This window comes from Pleurodeles waltl, chromosome 2_1, assembly GCF_031143425.1.
Source record: "Pleurodeles waltl isolate 20211129_DDA chromosome 2_1, aPleWal1.hap1.20221129, whole genome shotgun sequence".
Lineage (NCBI taxonomy): Eukaryota > Metazoa > Chordata > Amphibia > Caudata > Salamandridae > Pleurodeles > Pleurodeles waltl.
Window position 1 is genome coordinate 89,051,735 of NC_090438.1, and position 25,822 is coordinate 89,077,556.

The 25,822-nt window shown below is 44.5% G+C and overlaps 1 protein-coding gene across 1 annotated transcript in view; it reads left to right on the forward strand.

The window, feature by feature from the left end:
* The window catches only part of LAS1L (LAS1 like ribosome biogenesis factor), a 329,858-nt gene that overhangs the window by 231,718 nt on the left and 72,318 nt on the right, over positions 1 to 25,822 (forward strand). Inside the window, exons 11-12 of the mRNA XM_069210455.1 lie at positions 21,570 to 21,919; positions 24,715 to 24,865. Of these exons, the coding sequence (XP_069066556.1) occupies positions 21,570 to 21,919; positions 24,715 to 24,865 (501 nt within the window). The remainder of the gene's footprint in view (positions 1 to 21,569; positions 21,920 to 24,714; positions 24,866 to 25,822) is intronic.

The window sequence follows — 25,822 nt, forward strand, 5'->3', positions numbered from 1 at the left end:
CACAGGTCCAAGTTTAGGCTGAGCCCAAAGGTGCACCACCAGCAACAGGGGGCATCTGGGTGCAGGGGTTAAAGATGGCGTTGGGCTTTCAGTGGAATCCTATGGGGTGCTTGGTAGAAAGCAGATTGCATGTAAGTACCCGCGGTTTCAGGATACAGGCCCGGGCAGTTTAGGTCAGCACAGGGGGTACCACAGGTCGGCACCAAACACACACCCTCAGCTGCACAGGGGCGTCCAGGTGAAAACACAGAGCTGGGCGCCCAATGCTTTTCAGTGGGAGGACCCTGGGGATCATAAACGATGCTGCAGGCTGGGTCCAGGAGGTCGCTCCTGGAAAACCAAAGCCTGGACAAGTAGGAGAGGTGCCCACTAGATGTTGCTGGACCATTGGTCGGATTCCCCAAGGCCAGGGGCTGCGGGTGCAGGGGTCTCCTTGGGCATCAGGAATCTTCGTCAGATGCGGTCAGGGGGTCCTCTGGATTCAGGCTGCAGGCGTAGTTGTGTTGGCAAGGAGGGATCAACCCAGGGTGGACTCTAGGTCAGAATGGCCTGCGGACCTTCTCTGGACCAGTAGGCTACCTGGACTAGAGCCATGGGTCCTTTTGGAAGGTTTCTTCTGGACAGGGCCGCTACCCTTGGGAGTTCTTGGTCCTCTGCCAGGCAGCCAGTCCTCTGGGGGGTCTTGCTGGTCCCGCAGGATGCGTCGCCTTTTTGGAGCAGGAGTCTTGAAGCTTCAGACAGGCCAGTATGGATGGGGGACAAGTCAGTTGTTGTGTGGAGTCGTCACTGCTGGGGGTTGAGTTTGCAGTCCTTCTTTCTTCTTGAGGTCGCCAGGAAGCTGGTGAGCAAGGTTCAGGGGTGCCCCTAAATACTCCCTTGGGGTCAGAAACTTGTCTGTTAGTGACGGGCAGCCTTACACTAAAGAGCTGGGTAAAATGCAGGGGGCATCTCTAAGATGCCCTCTGTGTGCATTTTACAATAAATCCAACACTGGCATCAGTGTGGGTTTATTGTGCTGAGACGTTTGATACCAACCTTCTCAGCCTTCAGTGAAACCATCATGGAATTGTGGAGTTCGTAATGACAAACTCCCAGCCCCTGTACTTAATATGACCACAATTCTACAATGTCTAAGAATGGACTTAGACACTGTAGGGGCATATTGCTCATGCAGCTATGCCCTCACCTATGGTATAGTGCACCCTGTCTTAGGGCTGTAAGACCTGCTAATGGGGTGACTTACCTATGCCACAGACAGTGGTTTGTGGGCATGGCACCCTGGAAAGTTTGCCATGTCAACTTTGCCTTTTTCTCCCCACCAGCACACACAATCTACATTGGCTTTGTGCATGTGTTAGGTGAGGGGTTCCTTAGGGTGGCACAATACATGCTGCAGCCCTTAGGGACTCTCCTTGTCAACAGCACCCTTGGTACCAGTGGTACCTTTTACAAGGGACTTAGCTGTGTGTCAGGGGTGTGCCAGTTGTGGAAGCAATGGTACAGGTTAGGAAAAGAACTCTGGTGCTGGGCCCTGATTAGCAGGATCCCAGCACACACTCAAGTCGAGTTAGCATCAGAACCAGGCAAAGATTGGGGTGTAACCGTGCCAAAAGGGGCACTTTCCGAAAAGGCCTTACCCAATTTTTCAAACGTTTTGTGATTTTAGTGAACGGATGCCCCAGACCAGCACCCCACTCTGACAAGTGTTCTAGCTCCAGATTCCAGTGCAGTTCACCATCTTCCACAATTATGGGCAGATCAGTATCTTGGCCACAGTCCATGTCAAGGAGTGTGGTCATGATTGTAATGTTTGCAAACAATTGTTGATATTACATTAAAAATCCCCCGGCCTCATGTCCATTAAAGCAAGGTGGGTGGCGAAAGCTTGTTGTTCAAACATTGGGTCTTGGTTCTAAAACAGAGCTGGGAATCACTGCTTTAAAATATTTTAAATTGTGGTCTGTTTATTGCTAATAAAGTCAGACAGAAGAGCTTTGATGTTGCTTCTTTGCTTGTCAATTCCTTTAGGTCTAACTTTGTAAAACTAGTGCCTCTATAGTGAAGAGATCATGCTTTGTCTGTTACAAACTCCATTCCCCATGAATCTACATCTCCAGCTGTGATCCAATTTTGCTGCTGCTCCCCTTAATTTTGTGGTTACAGATAGGGCAATTTTTACATTCTACGTGTTAGAGCTTTTGTGCATTTAAATTAAAATGCTTCTCAATATTACTCACTTTGCATCATGATTCACACTTGTATACTGACATAGAGCAAATGGAATTGAAACAAATTTGCTGCCACGTGTTAAAATGTGATTTTTTTGGCTTTTGCAAACTGGGCCTCATTTAGGCCTCACCGCCACCTTCTTAAAATGAATGTGTATCATGATGTTCATTTTGTATTTACTTTTCTGCCTGACATTACATGCCACAAGATATGGATTGTTTATTTCTGCATGACACAGACTGATCATGTTTCATGCGCTTTTTCAGCCTTCTAGGTTCTGGCCTCTATAGCTGTTGCATTACCTGGGAAATTAGTCTGGAATATACCATTGTGGGTATGCACTTATGAGGGCAGTAGTTGATATGTGTTAAGGTTCCTAACCAAAAACTGCTACATTCTATGCACTAATGTTCTTGTGCTGAATATCATTGTGATTCTGGTAGTATCAGGATAATGAGTAAGGTTGCAATGCTTGCTTAAGGTGCTCAGTTATCATGGTTCTTTTGTTTATGGTGACACTTAGTGATGCATGTATTCTACTATAAACAGTTCATGTCCTGAAAGTAGGTTGTTTACCGTTTTGCCTCTAGCATAATCAGGATAACACATACTATTTCAGTAGTTGTATCATATGTGCACTACTTATGTCACTTTTGGTATAAGATATATATATGTTCGGTGTCATGTGTAGCTGCAGATACACATGCTATGCATAATCCTGCCATCTAGTGTTGGGCTAGGAGTGTTACAAGTTGTTTTTCTTCGAAGAAGTCTTTTTTCGAGTCACGAGATCCAGTGACTCCTCCCTTCGGTGATAGTGCGCCTGGGCATCGACTCCTTTGTTAGATTGTTTTCTTTCCGCTGTCGGGTTCGGACGTGTTTCCTCTCTCTCCGAGACTTTCGATTTAGAAACTTTATAATAACTCTATTTCACCATTGATATTGTTTTGATCGCGTTTCCATCTGTAATCGAGCTGATAGTACCGTCAGAAACCAGAAAACGCCCTTTTGGGCGTGCGCGCCCAACTTGGGCCTGTTCAGGCTACCATGCCAGAGCCTGATGGATTGGACTCCATTCCGATTCTGTCCTCAATACCACGCAAAATTCCTGTATACAGATCAGTACGAGCATCGAGAAGAAGACTGTCAAGCTTGTCGGTTGTTCCGGTCGAAAAAAAACACTGCGTGACCGGATAGCAAGGAGACTCGAAATGGCGTCGAATCATACAGAGTACACCGACATCGTATAAGAACAGGCACAAACCGCAGTTTCGATCCAGTACACCGACTCTGAAGCAGACTCGGACGAAGACAGCCATCCGATCACTGCGGCTCAGCATGTGAGTACAACTGCCCCTACGCCCACTTCCAAGAGACCTATTAAGACCTTGGGTGCACCACTGCCACAGAGCCATGGTTCCACCCGGAAGAAAATCGTCGGCGACCGACTTCGGGTTTGGTGCCGAAAAAGGCTACACTCGTTTCAATGCCAAAGTCGAGTAAATCTATTAAAAGCTCTACATCCGAGCCATCGTCCACACTCTTTACAATTGAAAGTTCGACATCCAGTTTCGGAGCCGAAATCACAGGCTGTATCTTCTGGACTGAAAAAGTTATCCACTTCGGAGCCGAAAAATCTTTTTATACAGAGGAACAAGGAATTTCGAGCCGATTAAAGCACAGCTCAAAGACATTCGATGATCAATCCTCTAAACTAACTACAACCTCAGAATATATTTCTGAAGAATCAGATATTCAGCCTATCCTTGGGACTGGGAGGATCATTGCTTCACCTCCTCCACAAATCAAAAGAAAGTTGGCACTTCAAGAAAATCTTGACACTGCACCACCACCCGCAAAAATCTTTAAAAGGAAGGAGAAACCATTACCTTTACAAATTTCTCCACCGCATTCGCCACAACGTTCTTTCTCACCACCACCTGCTACCCCACCACCATTGCCTTCGCCAACACACTCTTATAGATATTTGCATGGTGATACAGTTGACCCCTGTGATTTGTATTATCCTGCTCCCATACCACTAAATGACCCAGACCTCTATCCTTCCAAACCTTCGCCACCAGAGGATAGCAGAGCCTATACACAGGTCATTTCAAGATCAGCTGCATACCATGGGATACAAATGCATGCTGAGCCTTTGGAGGAGGATTTTCTTTTCAACACATTGTCCTCCACCCACTCACAATACCAGTGCTTGCCAATGTTGCCTGGCATGCTCAGACATGCAGACATATTTAAAGAACCTGTTAAGGCTAGAATTTTAACACCACAAATAGACAAAAAATACAAGCCTGCACCAACAGACCCAGGTTATATCACGCAACAGGTACCACCAGACTCTGTTGTTGTCAGTGCTGCTAAGAAAAGGGCCAAGACCCCTGACAATGAAAGCAGAAACTTTGATGCTGCTGGTAAGAGGGTAGCTACACAGGCAGCTAACCAATGGCGCATTGCCAATTCACAAGCCCTACTAGCGAAATATGACAGGGCACACTGGGGCGAAATGCAGGAATTTTTACAACATCTGCCAAAAGAACATCAAAAAAGAGCTCAACACATTGTTGAAGAAGGTCACACAATTAGCAACAACCAAATAAGATCTGCTCTTGTTACAGCCGATACAGCTGCTAGAAGCATAAACACTAGCATAACCATATGTAGGCATGCATGGTTAAGATCTTTTTGGTTTTAAACCAGAAATCCAACAAGCAGTGCTCAATATGCCATTTGATTTAAAAAAAACAGCTATTTGGACCTGAGGGTGACACAACTATTGAAAAACTCAGGAACGACTCTGACACTGCAAAAGCTATGGGAGCTCTATACAATACACCATATAGAGGTTCCTTTCGTAAACAACAATTTAGAAGGAGGTTTCAAGCCCCAATCTACAGACGCTTCCACCTCACAACCTAAACAAGGTCAACAACAGTACCAAAGAGGAGCATTTAGAGGCTCTGATAGAGGTCAACACTTCAGAGGCAAATTTCAAGCTTCAAAGAGTGTCACCACTCCATCAAAACAGTGACTTCCTCAGTATACTACAACTCCACACATCTCCTGTGGGGGGCAGACTGCAGCAATTCCACTCCCAATGGCAAAATATCACCACAGACCAATGGGTACTTTCAATTATCCGCAATGGTTACTGCCTAGAACTCATTTCTCCTCCTCCAAACATTCCCCCTCCTTATCACAGGTTGTCCCCAGAACACAATGTTCTGTTGCAACAAGAGGTACAATCACTATTACTAAAAGAAGAAATAGAATTGGTTCCAAAATCTCAACACGGAACAGGGGTATATTCACTATACTTCCTCATACCCAAAAAGAATGGCACTCTCAGACCCATTCTGGATCTCAGACCACTAAACCTATATATCCTGTCAGAACACCCTCACATGGTAACTCTGCAGGACGTCATTGCACTACTGCAAAGGCAAGATTACAGGACTGCATTAGATCTCAAAGATGCCTATTTTCATATCCCCATACATCCAGCTCATCGAAAATACCTAAGGTTTGTAATAGCGGGAAACCACTACCAATTCAAAGTTCTACCATTCGGCATAACAGCTCCAAGCTTTTTCACAAAATGTCTAGCAGTAGTAGCAGCTTACCTAAGAAGACAACACATACATGTCTTTCCTTATCTAGACGATTGGCTAATAAAATCAAGCAATATTATACAACGTCAGCAACACACTCAATACACAATAGAAACCCTACACTCATTAAGGTTCACAATCAATTACCAAAAATCTCATCTTCAACCAGCACAGGTTCAACCTTTCCTAGGTGCTATTCTCAATACCCAAAAAGCTTTAGCCTCTCCAAATACACAAAGGATACAAGCTTTTCAAAATCTTATATCCCAGATACACCCCAATCAACGTTACACCGAATGATGGCATCCTGCTTTGCAAGATTAAACATGAGAACTCTACAACAGTGCCTCTCACAGCAATGGTCTAAAGCACAGGGTCAATTGCAGGATCTAGTGTTCCGAGACCCGCCAAACCCACAAATCTCTTCAGTGGTGGAATCACAACAATTTAAGAAAGGGGGTGTCATTTCAGGACCCTGTGCCTCAGACCATAATAACAACAGATGCATCAATGATAGGTTGGGGAGCTCACCTCAATAACCTTACCATACAAGGGGAATGGAATTCAATACAGATAACTAATCACATAAACCATTTAGCATTGTTAGCAGTGTTCCTTGCCCTAAAAGCATTTCAACCCCTTCTCAAGCACAAAACTGTCTCGATAAAAACAGACAATATCACAACAATGTATTATCTGAAGAACACATTCATCTCAACTCTCCCTTCTAGCCCAAACAATTTGGAAATGGGCAATTCACAATCACATTTACTTGCTAGCGGAATACATCTCAGGGATACACAATCAGCTAGCGGACCTGATAAGCAGGACACAGCAACAGATACACGAATGGGAGCTTTACTCTCAGGTACTTCAACAGTACTTTCAAATGTGGGGAACACCACAAATAGAACTATTTGCAACAAGCGAAAACTAAAAATACCAAAACTTTGCATCCAGACACCCACTCCCTCTGTCCTAGGGCAATGCTCTGTTTCAACTGGTCAGAGATATTTGCTTACGCTTTTCCCCCTCTCCCGCTAATTCCATTTGTGGTTAGCAAACTGTGTCACACCCCTCTTCCCATGATACTCATAGCCCCCACGTGGGTACGAAAACATTGGTACACAACACTCCTCGGTCACAAACTTCCAAACAGACCGGATTTGTTTACACAAAACAAAGGTCAAATCAGGCATCCCGATCCCAGTGTTCTCAACTTAGTGATTTGGCTCCTGAAGTCATAGAATTTGAATGCTTACAACTTCCATTAGAATGTATGGAAGTTCTAAAACAGGCACGCAAACCTACAACTAAGCAATGCTATGCTAACAAGTGGAAACGTTTTGTTTACTACTGTCAACCTAAAAATATAGACCTACATTAAGCATCAACACGAGATATTGTATGCTATCTGCTTCATTTACAAAAAGCAAATTTAGCTTTTTCCTCTATTAACATTCATCTTACTGCTATATCAGCATACTTACAAACTATCCAACATACCTCTCTCTTTAGAGTTCCTTTTATTAAGGCCTTTATGGAAGGACTTAAGCGTATTATTCCACTGAGAACCTCACCAGTTCCTGCTTGGAATCTAAATATTGTACTCACAAGATTAATGGTACCACCATTTTAGACCATGCATTCGTGTGATATTCAATTTTTCACTTGGAAAGTTGCTTTCTTAGTAGCAATTACTTCATTAAGAAGAGTTAGTGAAATACAAGCATTCACTCTGGAGGAACCTTTTTTCCAAGTACACAAGCATAAAGTAGTACTTAGGACTAATCCAATTTTTTTTGCCAAAAGTAGTTTCTCCTTTGAACATTAACCAAACATCGGAATTGCCAGTCTTCTTCCCACAGCCAGACTCAACTGCTGAAAGAGCTCTTCATACTCTTGACCTTAAAAGAGCTCTAATGTACTATGTTGATAGAACGAAAGAGTTTAGGAAAACTAAACAACTTTTTGTTGCTTTTCGGCAACCACATAAAGGAAATCCTATCCTTAAACAAGGATTAGCTATATGGATTTTTAAATGCATCCAAACATGTTACATTAAAGCAAAAAGACAACTTTTAATAACACCTAAGGCACATTCCACTAGGAAAAAAGGTGCTTCTATGGCTTTTCTAGGGAACATACCAATGGCAGACATATGTAAAGCTGCCACATGGTCCACTCCACATACATTTACTAAACATTACTGTGTGGATGTATTTTCAAAACAGGCCAATGTTGGTCAAGCTGTACTTAAAACTGTATTTCAAACTACTTCAACTCCTACAGGCGAGCCACCGCTTTTTTGGGAGAAGGACTGCTACCGAACGGAAAATGTCACTTACCCAGTGTACATCTGTTCGTGACATGTAGTGCTGCAGATTCACATGCACCCTCCCTCCTCCCCAGAATCCTGTAGTTGTTGCAGTATTTATTTGTACATATGTATGTATATACATATATGTTTTTTTCACTTACATGGACATCTTATTTACTTGTACATTTGTATTCTTTCACTATCACTCCTTCCTACACCCTTCTGCGGGAAAACAATCTAACAAAGGCGTTGATGCCCATGCGCACTATCACTGAAGGGAGGAGTCATTCAATCCTGTGACTCGAAAAAAGACTTCTTCGAAGAAAAACAACTTGTAACACTCCAAGCCCAACACTAGATGGCAGGATTATGCATAGCATGTGAATCTGCAGCACTACATGCCACGAACAGATGTACACTGAGTAAGTGACATTTTCCATATTCACTGAAAAAAACAAAGGTTACAGGGACGTTATAGGTGGGCTCACATTTTAAGTGTACAAAACTATAGAAATTCAACAATTATAGTTAGAATTATCTCAAGTAAGTATAACTCGTGCCCGGGACATAGCAGGAGCCGGCACTGGGGAGTGGCAGTCCCCAGGGCCATCAATGGCTTCTTGAGGGGGCCACACCACCCCCCTCCTACAGGTATAGCCCCGGGGAGGTGGCGGTCCCCAGGACTGCAGGGTGTCCGAAACTGACCCCCTTCTATTTCTTTTCAGGTTGCTCCAGTGGTGGTGGTGGTCCCCTGGACTATTGGGGGGGGGGAGAGGGTGCGTTTCTACCCCCCCCCCCCCCCCCCCCCAATTTGATCAATGCCTTGGGGAGGTGGTGGTCCCCGGGGCCGCAGGGGAGGCCAACGGGCCTCCCCATGCCAATAATTAATTTAGCCCCGGGCAGGTTGTGGTCCCCAGGGTGTGGGGGAGGGGAGGCAGGCGGCCCCCCCCACACTACAATAGAAGAATGCCCCAGGACTTGGCCCACGTGCTCTTCCTATAGAAATTTGGTCCTAACTATAACTACCCAGTGGCGACCGCTACTAGGTGATATATATAATACAGACACTTGTTTCTATATAATCCTGTGTGGAGTCTCTTTTGTGGTGTATTTATTGTGTCACCAGTGTGAGTGTGTATTACGCAGATGCTTTACACATGCCCTCTGGGGATAAGCCTGACTGCTCTGTGCCAAGCCACCAGTGGGTGAGCACAGGTTACCTTTAGCGTGTAACTGACTTGCCCTGACTGGAGTGGTGGGTTCCCCCTTGCTTAGGTGGATACTGAAGCCAACCTGGAACCCCATTTCTAACACACATTATCAAGCTGCGTGTCTCTATTACTTTGGCTTTTTTGCCGATATGTCTATTGCCTCTTGGTTTTTATCTGCACTGTGTATTTTCTTTTTTTTGGCAAAACTAATTTAAAAAGTCTTGGGAAAACAAAATGATTTCATTTTGCGATCTAAAAAATAAATCAATAAAAATATCCTTTCCGTCCTTCCCACCCCTCCTCCCTCTCATCCAATCCTTTCTACTGTGAACCCCCAAACATCCATATCAGGCTTTCACCCCTCCTTTTTAGCTGCTCAAACAAAACCAAAAAACCGCTACTTCCCATTTTTAAATCTATTCCTATCGTTCTCTGTTTACCCCAAACTCTGCTAAAAACATGGAATCAAGATCATAAACCTAACGCAACTCTCGACAATAAAACAAAGTTTGCACTTACCCACGAACTACTAATCTTGGGTCCCTGAGTAGTGTGCTACTCGCCGAAAAGCGCTTCAATGCCTCGTCAGGGGCGTAAGCGCTATATAAATACATTTAGAGTGTATAGGTGTAATATTTTGTATATTAGCCCATGTGTGCTGTTGGTCATGGTGACGTTCGTCCCTAGTTCGTGAAAGTAACGCTGAGATGGTCCCCGTGTGTGCTTTGGCGCGAGTTGGAGGATGGAGGGATGTTCTGGTGTTTAAGCTGCTGGTGGCCGCTTCTTTGAGTCAGAGGCCCACCAAGCAGGCTGCAGCAATGCATGTTTAGGCATCACTGTCCCGTATCCAAGCGACATCCATAGGGGAGACGCTTCACTAGCAGGATTAATAATTCCAGCAGTTCTTTCCAAGAGATGCTGGAGAAATTGTTCGTTCTAGGACCGCCTTAAGGAAAGGACGGCAGGAGATAAACCACATCGCCCACATGTCGGATTGGAATCCGGATTGAACTTGTTTAAGGTTTCAGGCCAGGAGTGTAATAAAGTCTGTGTGCAAAGTTGTACTGTGGTGATTTGTGTCTGTAATTGATGCAACTCAGTTGGCCTTGGTTACAGCACATTAGACGCCGTTGGGCATCAGTTATGCCACATTCCGGATCCCTCTCCATTTTTTTCGTGGGGAAAGTGATTGGGGGGGGGGGAGATGGGTGTTATTGAAAGGCATGGCACAGAGTGCTCCGTGAACAAGACATGTAATTTAGGTAAATGCCTCTCGTGTTTACAGCACGGGGCGTCCACGTCAGGGGAAGGAACTCTGGAATGGTGTCCGTATTTGGCCTCAGTTGTCTTGCTCGGGTTACAGCATGTCAGTAAGTCTGATGCATTGGCCTCAGTCCCTCCTTTGTGTTCCTCCCGCTTGGTGAACCTGTTCGTTCTTAAAAGATGCTCCAAGTGGGGAGATCTCTTCTTAGTAAGGAAGTCCACGAGAACACAGCTGCATGGGCCCAGATGCCCGACCATCTTCCAGCGTGCAACACTCGTGCACTCGACTGTTAGGGCATGGGAGACGGGTCTAGGCAGCATCTGCATTGGGGCACTTTGTAGGGTGACTCCTTCAACTTGATCTTCTCCTATCCGGGTATGTGGTTATGTGTTAAGTGGACGCATAATTCAACCAGCAGATCACAAAGTGACATTGGAAAGAAATGTGTAACCCCTCCCTAGGTATGTGGCTGCCTCGTGATATCCATTGTATTCTAGGTTAGCTACAACCCCACACTAGTTATGGGTCTCAGACAGAAAATCCCTGTGTATTCTAGGTTGGCTGCTACCAAAACTCAGTCTTGAAAGTATAGTTTGTAATGTCTAAAAGAATGTTTTGTTGCAACAATTAGGGATATTGAGAAATAGCTACAAGAACCTGGGGAGGGCCACCATTCTTATAAGGACAGTCCTACCATTGAGAGTTTGACTAGTTTAAAACGTTAAGTAAAAAATATTAATTTAATTGTTAGTGGAACCATAGTTCTCTTGTTTACTGTGTCTTTGCCAACATTAACAGAGATGCCAAGGTATTTGGGTGAGTCCGCGTATCAGCGCATTAGGTGTTTATTGGTAAGGCATGTGGCCGCAGGTGTCTGTTGAAATGCCCCAGGCTTGTCCCAGTTGATCTGAACACTGGAGAAACCACTGAACTTAATGAGCTCTCTGGCGATGGGCTCGAAGTTGAAATGCTAAAACAATAACAACATGTCATCAGCGTACATTGAAAGGAGAGTCTTAATGGATACTTTGAGTATCCCCAGGCACTAGACTGGATTCAATGAATATAGTGGCAGTGCTCCCGGGGGCTGCAGCTCTTTGCTGCCTCCATACCACCCTGGCTGTGACAGAGCTGTGCTGCGTGTAAGCGCCACCCCTGCTCGCTGCCGTCAATTACTTGTTTTCACACCTTATGTCGTAGATCTGGAGCTCTACTCCCGAATTTGTCGGTGTTCCAATGACTGCAGTGCTATTCCTCAGTGTACAAGCAAACAAATTCCCCCTTAAACGCGACACGATTCATCAGTGTCACATCTGCGGCAAGGAAATGTCGGTCAGGTGCCTGGGCTGTGGACACAACTAAGTCATGTGATCAATACACCCTAGTTCTGGGGGGCAAAGTTGTACGTCTCAGAACACAAGAAGTAGTTGCAGACTCACTTCAGTCCTGCTCCAAATCACAGGCCTGGTCTCTAGGCCGTTCCCATAATCACTCCAATTCCCACTCAAAATCCTTGGGCTAGTCTAAGCAGAAGAAAGCTAAATAGGACTTGACCACATCCTGCAACTGTTGCTCTAAAAAAGAAGGCACAAGGGCATCAAGATGTCAGTCGGACTGCATCAAGGTCACTGACCATGGGAACCAATTCCTCAGTTGTGCCCGATTCACCCCGAGTTCCCTGAGCCATTGTGACCTCCCCTCAGCAGATCATTGCTTTCATAGAAGTCATACTGTAATTTTTGTGTGTGCTTCAGGCTCCCTCTGGCGTGCCTTCGTGCCCCACAGACTTCGCTTCAGTCCATAGATCCACGCTGGATCTCGCCTCTGGTGCCATGGCTATTGGTAGATGATCTGCTGCCTATGTTGAATCGCAAACAGATAAAGGCACAAGCTTGAATAAAGTTGTCCTCCAAAATTACAAAAGTGCCGCCAGTTGTCATTCAACCTGACTGTCGCAGATATCGGCAGAGGTCTACGATCTTTAATATCATTAATATTGGTTATGACTGATCTGGGCCAGCGCAATGTGCACCCCGAGATATTGATGATGATTATGGCGAGGGAGTGATTTGCTCCCCCCTCATTATACTGAGGATGCCTTCTGCCTTGATTTACAGAACACCAGTGGGATTGATACCTCTCCTGACCTGAGACTTAGGACTTAAAGTTTAGCTCACCACATGGACCACCAACTGAAGAAAGTATCTTATTTGCAGCGGAGATTTTGAGAGCAGCTGTTGTACTAGAATTACAGCCAAAGCAAACATTTTGATAACATCTTTGATAAGATACTCGATATAAGCACAGATTCCGCACTGCCCTCCAAATTCCAAATTCCGTGGACTGGTCTCTTTTTGACTTGTAAAGTGGTCCCAAGTTAGTACATAGCACACTATTACCAACAATGGTTAATTCTCCACTTCTGAGGGCATGCAAAGGGAAGATAGAAGAAACTGACATCAGCTCACAGGGGCAGCCCTTATATATCGCTTCACTCCTTCGGTCTGCGCGACATGGAGTCAGTACAGAGCCACACAGCTCCTCCTGTCTGTTCACAAGAGCACTGCTACAAAACTCTACGGATCCAGCCTGGCGTGTGGGGAATATTCTGATGTGAGGAATCTGTGGTTAGACACAGTATCCACCAGAGACATTACCAAACGTTTGTAATTTGTTTGTCTTTTAGTTGTGAAGATTAGTTCCTTTCGGCGTGCGGTTCCCTAACCCAGCACACCAATGGTTGGATCACAAGAATGAAGGGAGGCAGGAAAGGGGACAGAATATGAAATTAATTTTAATTCCAAACACAAAGTAAAGAGCAACAACAGTGGTTGCGACCAAAAGTTAGATCTGATTTAAAGATGTTTTTAGAGGTCCCGTATGGATCAGTGCCCCTGACAGACTTGCCCTATTATGTTACTTGAGAGAACCTCTTCCAAGAGAGTTGAGGAGAGTGGGGAGGTATTGGCTACTACTCAGTGTAACCAGTCTAATGAGTAATCGTTGCATTACCCAGTATTGATTTGATTCTGTGTAAACTTGTCTTTCCATCAAGATTATGTATTAGATCCCAAAATGTTTTAGAATTGTAATTATGAACTCAAGTATATCTGGCCATCAGTTTAAATAAAAGCTTTCTCTGATGGACCGGACCTCGGCTTTGAAGTTCTTCTGAAAACAATGGATCATTTTTATCTCAGGCTGATGCAAGATTTGTTCTGTTTTTTTTGTGTGGTGGTTATATTACCAGTGGTGTGCAGAATTTGCATTTGCGCAATTCCGCAAAGTTTTGAGAAAATCACTTTAAATGCTAAAGCCACACTTGGCACTACATTTTAGCACAGAATGTGTCATTTCTTTCATTTTGGACGCAAGGATGCTTTTCACACTAAAGAAATGGCACAAAAACACAAGTGCAATAAACAGCAGCCAGTTGTGTACCACTCGTTTGTGTTGTTCCCATGCAACGTTTTCTCACAAAAACTGTATAATAATGCAACATAGCATAATTTCAGGAATTTAACACAACATGAAATTATGAAAACTACACAGGATTACGCTAGTGTATTGTAAGATAAATTCCCTTCCCCCGCCAAGAGATCAGTTGAAGAAATAACTAAGGTAACTCGTGCCCTGTTTCCGATTTCTTTCCACCCTCCATCCATGGGATGATGTGCTGGCACAAGGCCAGCTGACCCTTTTCCCCGTTACCCGTGTGTGCATGAACAACTGACTATTGTAGTGGGGGCTAGCGAGCCACCATCGTAAAGGCCTTCCGTCCATACTAGATGCCACCAATACAGTAAAGCCACGCGCAAGTATCTAAAGGAGTGGGTGGAACTCACTGACAAGTGTGGGAGGAAGTCCTTTCCTGAGCACAGTACCTTTTGATTTAGAAAGGTTACTGAATTATCAAAGGAAACAATAATCCCCAAAACTAGATCAATAGCATGAGGTGGCAGCAGTTTTTTTTTTTTTTTTTGCAATGGCATGACAAGGATGAAAAGCATGAAAACATGAATTCCCAAGTCCATGGAATGAAAAATACCAAACAGAAGTTGGAGTATCTAATAAGTCAACCTAGAGACAGAGTTAAGGCTTGTGCTGCAAATGCTCCGCCACCTCCTTGCCTTTCTCCCCAGGTCACTGAACCACAGTTCATGGTCCATGTTCCCTGGATGCCCCCTGATTTAATGAGTATAAAGGTTCAGTTCCCTAACAGAAGGGAAAACCAAACACAATTCCACGAGGAGCTACAAAATGTGTTTGACGTATACATGCCCGGTTAGTTGGCTGTGAATCAGTTAGTGTGAATTGTGGTGCTGAGTGAGATGAGAGACCCAACCGGTGGAAAAGTTGCCATGGTCGAGGATTGATCCTGGCAATGTTGGGGAATTGAATGCTGCAAAGGATGCATTGTTGAATGCAATCACAGATGAGTTCCCGGTGATAACTGATAGGACTAAAATCTCAAACTGTAAGCCAAATAAGGGCGAAGCACACAGAGATTTCAGGCTTATGGGTGTGATTGAAAGATATTCAGGCCTAGCTCTTCTCACAGATTGTTCAGAAAACTGTAGGTGCAACTTGTGTGCAGGGATTGTTAACTAATGTGAGAAGGTAATTGATGACAATTTGTATTGAATGGCAAACCAAGAAGTTAGCAGAGTTGGTAACCATTGTAATTCCTTGTGCGTCTTTGCAAGAAAGAGAATTTTGAATCAGCTCGTTGAAACTACAGAAGATGCAGTAGAAGAGGAAGTGGGAGAGGCTCAGTTGGGGGAGCAAAGGAGTTACGGGAAGGAAGGACAAAGCAGTGGGATAGCAGGGTGAGAAAACAGGAGGGACATGGGTGGAAGCCCCTGGAGGATCTTGTTTTGCTTGTGACCCGCCCATCCTGTCCCTCCACATTCTTATCCTGAATTTTAGGATAGTGCTAGAGGCTCTGATTGTGTCATGAGCGCACTAATCCCTGTAGATCAGAAATGCACTAATGTATATTGCCTGATTAATGTTAAACTCACCACTTGCCTCCTTGACGCTGACACTAGTCACTCTGCTTTGAAAACCTCAGAGTTTCCCTCATTACCACTCTCATGCTTGGCCATTGACTCTATTGCCATTTCTAACTAACCAGTCCCCGATCCCATTTGTGATCCTGTCTCTTTCTCCCTGGGACCCATAATTGCCAGCATTCCTTTAAACTTAGCACAATCTCACGATCCAGCATGGTGGGGCGAAACATATTGTACAAGCAAAAATTTACTGTGTTTTGTACCCCAGATGAAGCGTCAGTAAACGCAGTCCAACAACAAGAACGTGAGGTCCTTGACCTTTTTTGTGAGAACACTGTGCGCGTAATGAGGATTGAAACCATGCCTCCAGATTTAATCAACTTGCTTTCCCAGGTGCTGCCCACTGAGGGTCATTGATGTGGAAATTATATCTTCGATGAAACCAATAAAAATCAAGATTGACCCACAGAAAGATCTACCCACTATACCTTAGTCCCAGATGAAACCTGAAGCAGAGGGAGAGGTTTGTCCTTGGAAGGCGGATTTGATTAAACAGCGGGTTCTTTGCAGTTGCGGCACCGCCGTTTTGCTGTTGCACAAGGCCGACACGTACAGAAATGTCCCAGATCTTAAAGCGAGTGAGCATGAGGTCATTCCTTGCATCTCTATGGGCTTTAACCATGCCACCACCCTTTCCTGCTTCCCTGCAAACTGTAAAGGGTTCGTGGCGAAGACTTTCTCACTCTTTTCCCAAGCTCTAAAGAAAGATCTGGACACATTTGTTTTCTCCCAGGGGGTTGAAGCCATTTGTACATTGTCCCCACCCAGTACCATTTCCCAGCTATGTACCTTTCTGGGTATGACTATATACTATAGAGTTTATGGCAGTGCCACCATGGCAAAGCCTTTGCAAAACTCCGAAAAGATACCCCTGAACACTTGCAGTGGTCTAGGGAAGCAAATCAAGTAGCCATTAACATCCACACCTGCATTAGGACTTACTCACTATGCTAAAGCCTTTATATTGCACTGTCACAAACACAGTGGGGGTGATGACCCAGGATCATTTGGGGTGGGGGTGTGTGAGACAAAAAAGCCTCTTAACCTACAATTCCACAGCCTTAGTGGAAGTCCACACAACTGGGTCTGTGTCTCTGCTCTGTGGCTGCCACTGCACATCTTGTTAAAGTCTCTGAAAACATTTTATGGAATCCCCCTTGATTGTAGCTGCGCCCCATGCAGTCGCCGCCCTCATCCGTAACATAAAACCCCAGCACCTCTCTGAAGCACCTTATCCTAATACGAGGTTTAATTGCTGCCTGCTTTTCAGATCACTCTTATCGGTTGCCCACTCTGAGCCCCACTTCGCTGATGCGTACCCGCAAGGAGGGAGAGTCGCGCAACTGTTTGTCACTGCGCATGTCACCAAGCCCCTTGTTGCTTTGACTGGTGTTCCTGTTCCAAGTTGTGAGCTAATGTCCTTTTGAATGGATCTTGCCTTAGAATGATGAAGGGGACCTGATTGCGGGTTGTGCCACATGTACTGTATTTCAAATTGTAGAAACCTGTCGCTTACCAAATGTGAGGCCTGCCCAAGCGACTGAGTTTGTTGCTATCACCCGAGCATTTATCGTATCCAAGGAAACGTTTGTACTGTTTACATGGACTTAACGTGTGCAACGGGGTTCTTAACATCAGCTGGAACCCGAAGTACAAACAGCCAGTATGTAAAAAAACCCTTCTCAAGGCTCTACATATGCCAAAGCAGTGGTTTTAGGTCTCACTATCCTCACACAGAGATATCTAAAGGAAATGCCCTCCCTGACTCAAACGCTAGAAAAAACGCTTTGTCTGAAAACGCCTATGTTGCCATTTATGTTGTACAAATGAATCTTTTCTCCTGTACTGTCTCTGATGTCATCGTTACCGTGAAAGTGAGAAGCAATACTCGATCATGCAGAAATGTGAGAGGACCCTGAGGGGGTGTGGGGAGCGCGTTGGGCATGTGACTCCAGCCTTGCACGGCTGTGTCACTGAGCAGCCTGGTCGGGATGGCATGTTACATGCTGCAGCAAACCACTGGCACGCACTGGCTTACCTTCCTTGCCCAGCCGTATGCCAGTGGGCCAACCCACCAATACCCACCTTGTCTGCCCCTCCACAGCCACCCAACGCTGCGCCCATCCCCCCTAATCATTACCGCCTCTGTCTGAGGTAAGCCCCCATCTCCCAGATACTGGGTCCCTCCAGGGGTTGGGTATGCTCACTTCCCCGCTGCCCTGAGCATCTGCTTATTGGGGGGATATGTCAGCGGTGTTGAGTGGGGAGTTACTACAAGGCCTCCCTGGCCTGCAGCTGTCCTTGAGCGAAGCTGCTGCTCTGCCTCAGTGACCAACTCATACATATAGTTGCTTAAGAACTAGAGACAAACAGTTTACTTCTGTTCTTGCAGGGTCTGCCCTTGCATGCCGGTTGAAGTAGGGAGTAAGGTGCCTATGGTTGTAGTGCTCCTAGAGAAAAGGAACAGACATCTTAATGGTCCATATGAAAAAAATGGGAAAATGTTAGATAACTGCACATTTTAAGGCTACAGTATAGGGGGGTCATATATTTTGTGGGATGTCACCATTTGACTTACTCCTTTTGACTAGTCGTGCTCATGCGGTGTTTACTACGAATTCAATAAAACTGAACCCAGCTTAGTTCATGTAACTAATTTGACATAATTGATATTTAAAACAAGCATTGGCAAAGCTTTTAGTGAAAGTGATTCTTCATTGAAAAGCAATTCCATGTATGTGGCTGTGAGGACTGCCAAGTGGGTGAAGGCGTAAATGAGTCGCAGGGTAGATTAAGGGATGAGTGAGAGGGTAAGATTATTGATGAGTGCATGGATGGCTACAGTCATGTTGGTGGTCGGAGGCTGTTCTCCATTCCTGGTGCTGCTTGTCACTCACCCATTCCTTCGTCAGTTTTCTGGGGCATCCTTTCCTGGTTAGTTTCTGCACCCATATATGCTTGTTTTCTCCTGGTATACCTCCGTGGCAGTAAAAGCACTCGATATGTGGACTTTCCAAATTGAGACCTAAATTACGTCATGTTCCCTGTCACCACATTTCTAGCAATAGTTCTCCATACTCTGCCTTGGTAAAGGCACAAGGAAATAGGCAATTTAGGAGAAATAACAGTGGAAATAGCTCATTACCACATATTTAGAGGAAAGGAACTCATTACCCTATGCTGAGATGAGAAGGTCTGAGCATCGAACTGTGCTCAAAACATTTAACCCGATCACCTGTGTCCAGGCCAGAATTAAAGCTGGCACAAGCATGAAGTGAAGTGAAAACATATTTATAAAGCGTAAACAATACCACCAAGGCGCTAATAATCTCCCAAAAACATCAAAGCACCAACAGGGGAGGACAGAGGCGAAGAAGGTCAATACAATCCGAATGCTAGAGCTGGAGCGCACAGAGCCAGGTTCTAAGATCCCTTCGAAAGGAGGAAGTGTTCAGATCCTGAGATGTGGGTATGTAACGTGTGCCAGGGAAAGCATACCAGAGGAACCTCCTGAAGGCTCAGCAGAGAAACCATAGTCAACCGTGCACATACAGGGGAGGACCTTATAAGCTCAGCATGACGAGCAGCTCTTGGGCAGTTGGAAGATAGTTTCAATCTGTTTCATGGAGCATCATGTTTTTCGATAGATGCTTGTCTCCTGTTCATGGACATTTACCCCTGGCCTGAAACACTGGCAATAAAAACACTCAGTAAACTGACTCATGCAACATGCTCTGCTGATCACTTCTTGTTCACCGATGCTGGGTTTTTATTGGAGTTTTACTCACTCGTGGTGTAAACAAAACGAAAGCAAATACAGCAGTAGAACATGTGAAACAGAAACCACTCGATAGCAAATGTCAGAATACAGGCACTAATCATCAGCCTGTGTCCAAAATATGCAACTCGAGTCGGCACAATAACAGCAGAGCCCATCATATGGTAGAACCCTTGCTTACTGTAAACTTGTTATTACATGCTCTCGGGTGAATAACTTAGCACCAGTGTATGCTCAGGGAATACCTTGTGCACTGGACATGAGCAGCCCCTGGGAATTTGCATGTATTTGGTCTCTGTTGTATGGCTGTGTTCTTTGATAAGGCATCATTTTGTGATTAGTCTGTACCTCCTCCTCTTGGTAATTTACTCCAACCATGAATCGGTGGCGATGAAAGTACTCCACTGCAGACTTGTACAACTTGAGCCTCTCGTTGACTCAAGTTCACTAATACTATAGTTCTGTTGCTATTTCCTGTTATGCTGCCAGGCTAAATAAATAAAAAATGCACCAAATTAGCTTATGCAGTCGAAGCATTTCATTATTCGTCTTTCTTCAAAATATTCAGCACTGAGCAGAACACAATAGCAGAAGACCACATGTTCAGAGGATGTGTTGTTGAAGAAACTTCTAACTACATGGTCAGTGGATAAGCACTAATTAGCAGCATTAGCTCAGAGAAAGCCTTAATCTCCTGAGCATTGCAGACGTTTACAATTTGAGGCCCTATCCACTCCATGCTCGATGCTGTGACGTCATATTTCAGCCACTAGGTTTCAGCAGAAGTAAGTGTACAAATAGAACATTTGCAGCAGAAGCAACTATGATAGCAACCGCTCATCACCCTATGCTCAATGCATAGTTTACTGAACAGCAGACTATGGGCCAGATGTAGCAAGCAGTTTTGCCCATTCTGTGTCTATGGGAAAATGTGTTCGTACATATGGCTGTATGCTCTGCGTATGTGACTCCGGCAAATCGGGTAGGCTGGAATAGCAGCAGATGACACGATCAGTGCATGCTTAGCATAAGAAACCTGTTACTGCATGGTGGGAGGAGAATACTAATCATCAGAGCATGCACAGGGAAAACTATAAACGCTCGAGCACAGTGGAGCTCTTACAAATCAGACACTATTCACTACATGTGCACTCTGGTCAGTGGCTGTCTCCTGTGAAGGTTCATCCATCCCTGACCTGTACCTGTGACGATGGAAGCACTCCATAGGCAGAGCACCTTAGAGCTTAGCCTCCAATGAAAAGCCTGCTTGGAGGAAAAACACCAATCCCCAAGGACATGTGAAGCACCTCAACATTTCCAATAATTTTAACCTGTCTTGTGGGCATGCCTTTCATGAATTATCCTTGTGAGATCACTATGTGACTCCTGCTTGTGTCCATTCACCTGTGGCAGTGAAATCACTCCATAGACAAACTTCTACAACTTGAGACACTAATTGTTTCACCTTCACTGATGCCAGGGTTGTGTTGCTCTTTTCATTTACTTTAATTTGCTGAAGGTCCAAGTAAATACACCAGCAGAGAATACACAGTAGAACCAGTTTGTCTCCTAAAAGCGTGTGATGATTGAGCACTTTTTAGATGTGAAATGGTTCTCATGCATCGGAATGCAAACACTGTATAGGAAGTGGAACGGCCAATTGGAATGAATTGTGAGCAAAATATTCCCATCGGTTGGGCTGACACCCACTGTATCTATATTTTAAAGAATTAGCAACAAAAGGTCTAGCAAACCGCTAAAGCTGTCTGTAAACATATGGAAAAAAAATCCTTGCATACCAGGGTTGGGATACTGAAACTCAACCAACAGCTTGACACCAGAGCACCACAAGCAGTGGGGAAAAACAGACCTTCTCTACACAAGGTTTAACCTTTCTGTTCCTGTTTTGAGACCATGTTTTGAGAACATGTTTTTTTTAATATTGTTGTGCATGTCTTAATTACTTGCGTAATGTGGGAAACCTCTTTAAGAAAATGTACCCTGAGTGTGGGTTTAGAATGCATGAAGTAGTAAATGCTGATTCCAACATGTATTGCTTCTAGGATACTGACGGACATGAAGCCCAAGCTCCCTTGGGATACGCAAGAGAAGCTTATGTACCTTTGTTCTATCTACGCCCAAAGTGGAGAGTGCTTCTCCGGCTCCGAGGCACTGGCCGAGTACAGAGAGCAGCCCATTTACACAGTCGAGAGTTTACAGTGGAAAACAAGGCAGGATACCCGTGCCAGAGGTCCAAGCCCGAAGACTGTAAACTTTGATCTGAGCGCGACTCTGCAAGACGAGACAATGGAAGATCAGTCTAATGCAGAGGAATATCTTCAAAGATATAGAGCTGAAGTGATTGCTGAGAAGAGGGCAGCCCTGCAGGGTTCAGCGTGGACAGTTGATGCAGGTAAGAATAAGATGTTGTTCCATTCAAACTTGTCTCACTCATTTGCAGCTCTCAAATGAAGGTATTATCCATATGCCACAGCAAGATGTTCCTAGCTCTTGAGCACCTCAGGTTCACACACACGGCTCTCCCAGTAGAGTAATACAGGATCATTGTGCAGGCCTTGACATCATCAATGGCAAAAACATATTAAGCAAAATAGAAAAGATTCTGGGCCTAATTACGATCTGTGACGGATATCCTGCCCACCGTTTTACAAGTTCCGTAGGATATGATGGAACTTGTAATGCCTGCAAGGTTGTAATCGGGCCCTCTGTGTTTCGTGCTACTCGTGGCCAACACTCAGTGTCTGCTCAGCCACATCAGCTACTTCCAGATCTCCTACTTATAGCTGACCAGTGATTGAAAAAAGCTCTGTCATGGTTCATATGGCGTCAGTCTCTTGAATTCGAAACCAAGGGCACCATTACTATTCTCACAATCATTACGGAGACTCTCAAGGGACTGTTCATGGCTCACCTGCCATTGCCCCCAGCCAGGTGGGAATTGATTGTAGTTTTATTACAAATGAGGAAAGGCCATTTGAAATGTATTCACGGTGCAGAACTTGAATGTCTCATTCATATTTGTTGCTGTGCTGCAGGCACTCCCTTGTACCCCAAGAGCTAGTGAGTTCAAATCTAAGGGACCCTCAGACTTTGACATCAACGTGCTCAGATCCTACTACAGCAGCAGTAAGATCTTAGACATTTGCAGGTGCTTCAAGCTCTACATGAAGATACCAGAGACTTTTAGGTAGACTGATCATCTCTTTGTCTCTTTCAGAATATCTTGCAAAGGTTGTGCTCTTAAGAACAAATTATTTACAAGATTAAAAGCAGCTGCCATTGTCGCAAAAACTAATACATCCCAGTAGAGCAAGATTGCAGTTCATCCATCAAGCAGCACTGATGCTTTGGCAGCTCTGTATGCATGGCTAATACTGTTGGACATCTGTAGAGCAGCTATGTGAAAGAACCAGCAATCCTTCATGGGGCACTACTGTTAGGAGAAAGAAGAAGCACACAGCAAGCAGAAGGCCACACAGTTGTGCTCAGACCTATTTAGAAAGGCTAACCTTTTCTGTTTTTCCCCCAACCATGACGTCATTAGGTGCTTGCCATTCTGATTCAAGCATGTGAATCTATGAACAATCAAGAATAAATAAGTTACCTGCAAGTGTAGTTCTCCAGCCTTGGTAACTTTCATAGATTCTCCTTCTAACACCCCTCCTCCCTATGCAGAGGTTCACTTTGTGTATAAACCTTTCACAATTATGTCACCAAAGTTTGAAGTATGATGGAGGGGAGTTGAGTTCAATTTGCCGTCACCACATTGTTTGGACTTTCGGATTTTTTTTATGAGGTGATTTGGTTACTAAATTGCTACTGTTTAATGGAATTTCATGCATTTTATTGATGAGATTGCTAATAAAAGCTCAACCAGGGGTTCCCAGTTTTGAGACATGGAATGATTTCAAACATATGAATCGATGAAAGGTACCAAAGCTTGACAAATTTAATTACAGGTAAGTAACTTTTTTCTCAGTGGCCTTGGCTGATGGACAGGGTCTGACCGCCATCCGATGTTACCCTAGGTTATTGAATGTTCTTGGTATTGGCATGATTGATGACTTTGTGTGCCTATGTTGTATTGAATGTTTGCCAGATGCATCTCATAGACATAATATCTGACTGTTAGACATCTTTTTTATTGTAAATGATCTCTTATATTGAGTATTCTGTGAGCAATGTGATGGTTGTTTTTGTCTGTTCTGTGATGGGGAAAAGGCTTTAGAGTTTCTTTTGTATTCAGAACAGTTCAGAAATTGTGTTGGTGAAGTTGGGTTCATTGCTCAAGGCCTGGACATTTTAACATTTTGATTCTGACTCTCTTGGCAGTGGAGACAATGGTGGGGATGGTGCTCCTATAACTTCTGGAAGAACCACAAAAAAACGTAGGCCCTCATTACGACCCCGGCTGTCGGCGGTAATATGGTGGAAAGTACTGCCAACAGGCTGGCTGTGCTTTCCACCATATTATGAAACCGCAATGTACCACACCGACCGCCACGGTGGTAACAGCCGCAGGGCTGGAGATATTGATCTCCAGCCAGGTGCCCGTCACTGTACCACCTTAGGGATTATGACCCCGCCTACCGCCATGGTTTTCGTGGCTCCCTTACCACCACGAAAACCATGGTGGTAGGCCCTATCAGTGAAAGGGAATCCCTTCCCTGTCACTGACAGAGGTCTTTCCCACCCCTAACCCCCTCCACAGATTCTCCCCCAGCCCCTTCCTCTCAAACCCCCCCTACATTCATGCCACCCTTCACACATGCGATCCCACATTCATCCACGCACGCACGCATGCATACTTCCATTCGCACACACTTTCGTACATACAAGCAGACACGCATTCACAGAGCACAACAATCACACACTCACACCTCCATACATGCACACACATTCAACATGCAACACACACCCGCACACATGCAGGCACAAACAAACATACACACACCCACACACAAAACAGCGGAAATCCGGCTGTGGTCATAATATGGCAGACGGCTGGTAGCCGCGGCGATGGTCTTTAGGCGGCCGTCGCCGCGGCGGTAGATGGTTTTTACCGCAACTGTCATAATGAGGGCCTTTGTTCCTAATGTTATTGCAACTTTTCCTTTTCTGATTCATATTTAGTTTCATGCTCCTACAATAATTTGTTGTAATCCTAGTATGTATTGTCTGTCGTAGGGGATGTGAAGTGGGAGGAGTTCCCACTAGGAACAGTTCCAGGCCAGAGTGAAGATCCTGACTGTCTTCTCTTGGAAAGTTACCATGTGATGTCACCTTTAGAACAGGCAGTGTCAGAGGAGCGCAACAGCTTCCATGGCATGACAACTGGGTAAGTAGCTTGAACTTTGACGCCCACTTTTTGAAATAAGTGTCATTTCACCTGATGGACAAATCTGCTTGAGATATCACATCTGCTATTGTCTCTACTTGTTCCAGTTTACACACTACATTACTATGGTTCATAGGCGTTCAGTCAACAGTTAGAAGCATAGGTACCAATTTATATCCATGGTGTCAGAGATATTAATCCTCCACTTATTTAGCGCTGAACTTGAGATGCTCTTTTAGCCTGATAGACTTTGGGATGCAATGAGGGTACACGAGGAGTAAATAGAACTGCGTATGAGAAGGTTACTAATTTAGCATTAAAAATCTCGTCTCCTCATCATGTGCTTGAAGCTTTGTAAAGAGCAAGCCACTGCAGACATTCTGAGAGGTTTTCCTAATTGTAAGTCCTAATATTTGTCTGTTGAATGTTCAAGGGAACTTCATTACTGTACCCTTCTTTTTAGAGATTGCAGTGTGTTTCCTTGCTACTAGAGAACTTTTATAAAAATCCTGAATATCGTTTAGCCATTCATTGAGATCCCTTACAATACCTTTCATTGAAACTGGTTCTGAAAAAGATGGATGACTATATGTGCCTGATAACATGCACATTGGAGATTGATAATATGTAGTTTACATACAGATGGCATCCTGATGTCACCTCCTGTTTTCGAAATAAATATACTGTGATATCAGATGTTTCTTTGTTTCAAATGGTCTCTAGCGGCTGAAGCATCCGCTTGTAAAAGATGTTGGGCATACTCGTTGATGTAATTCTCTGTAGAAAGTGTGTGGACAACAAACCCATGCTCCAGACTTGCACTGTGTAAAAAGAAAAAAACCTGCTGATGGTACTATTTAGCCATACAATTATGGAATTCCCTCCCAGCAAAGATGTTAGCCATTGACAATTATTTTGAATTTAGACGAATGGTGAAGAGATCATTATTCCCAACTT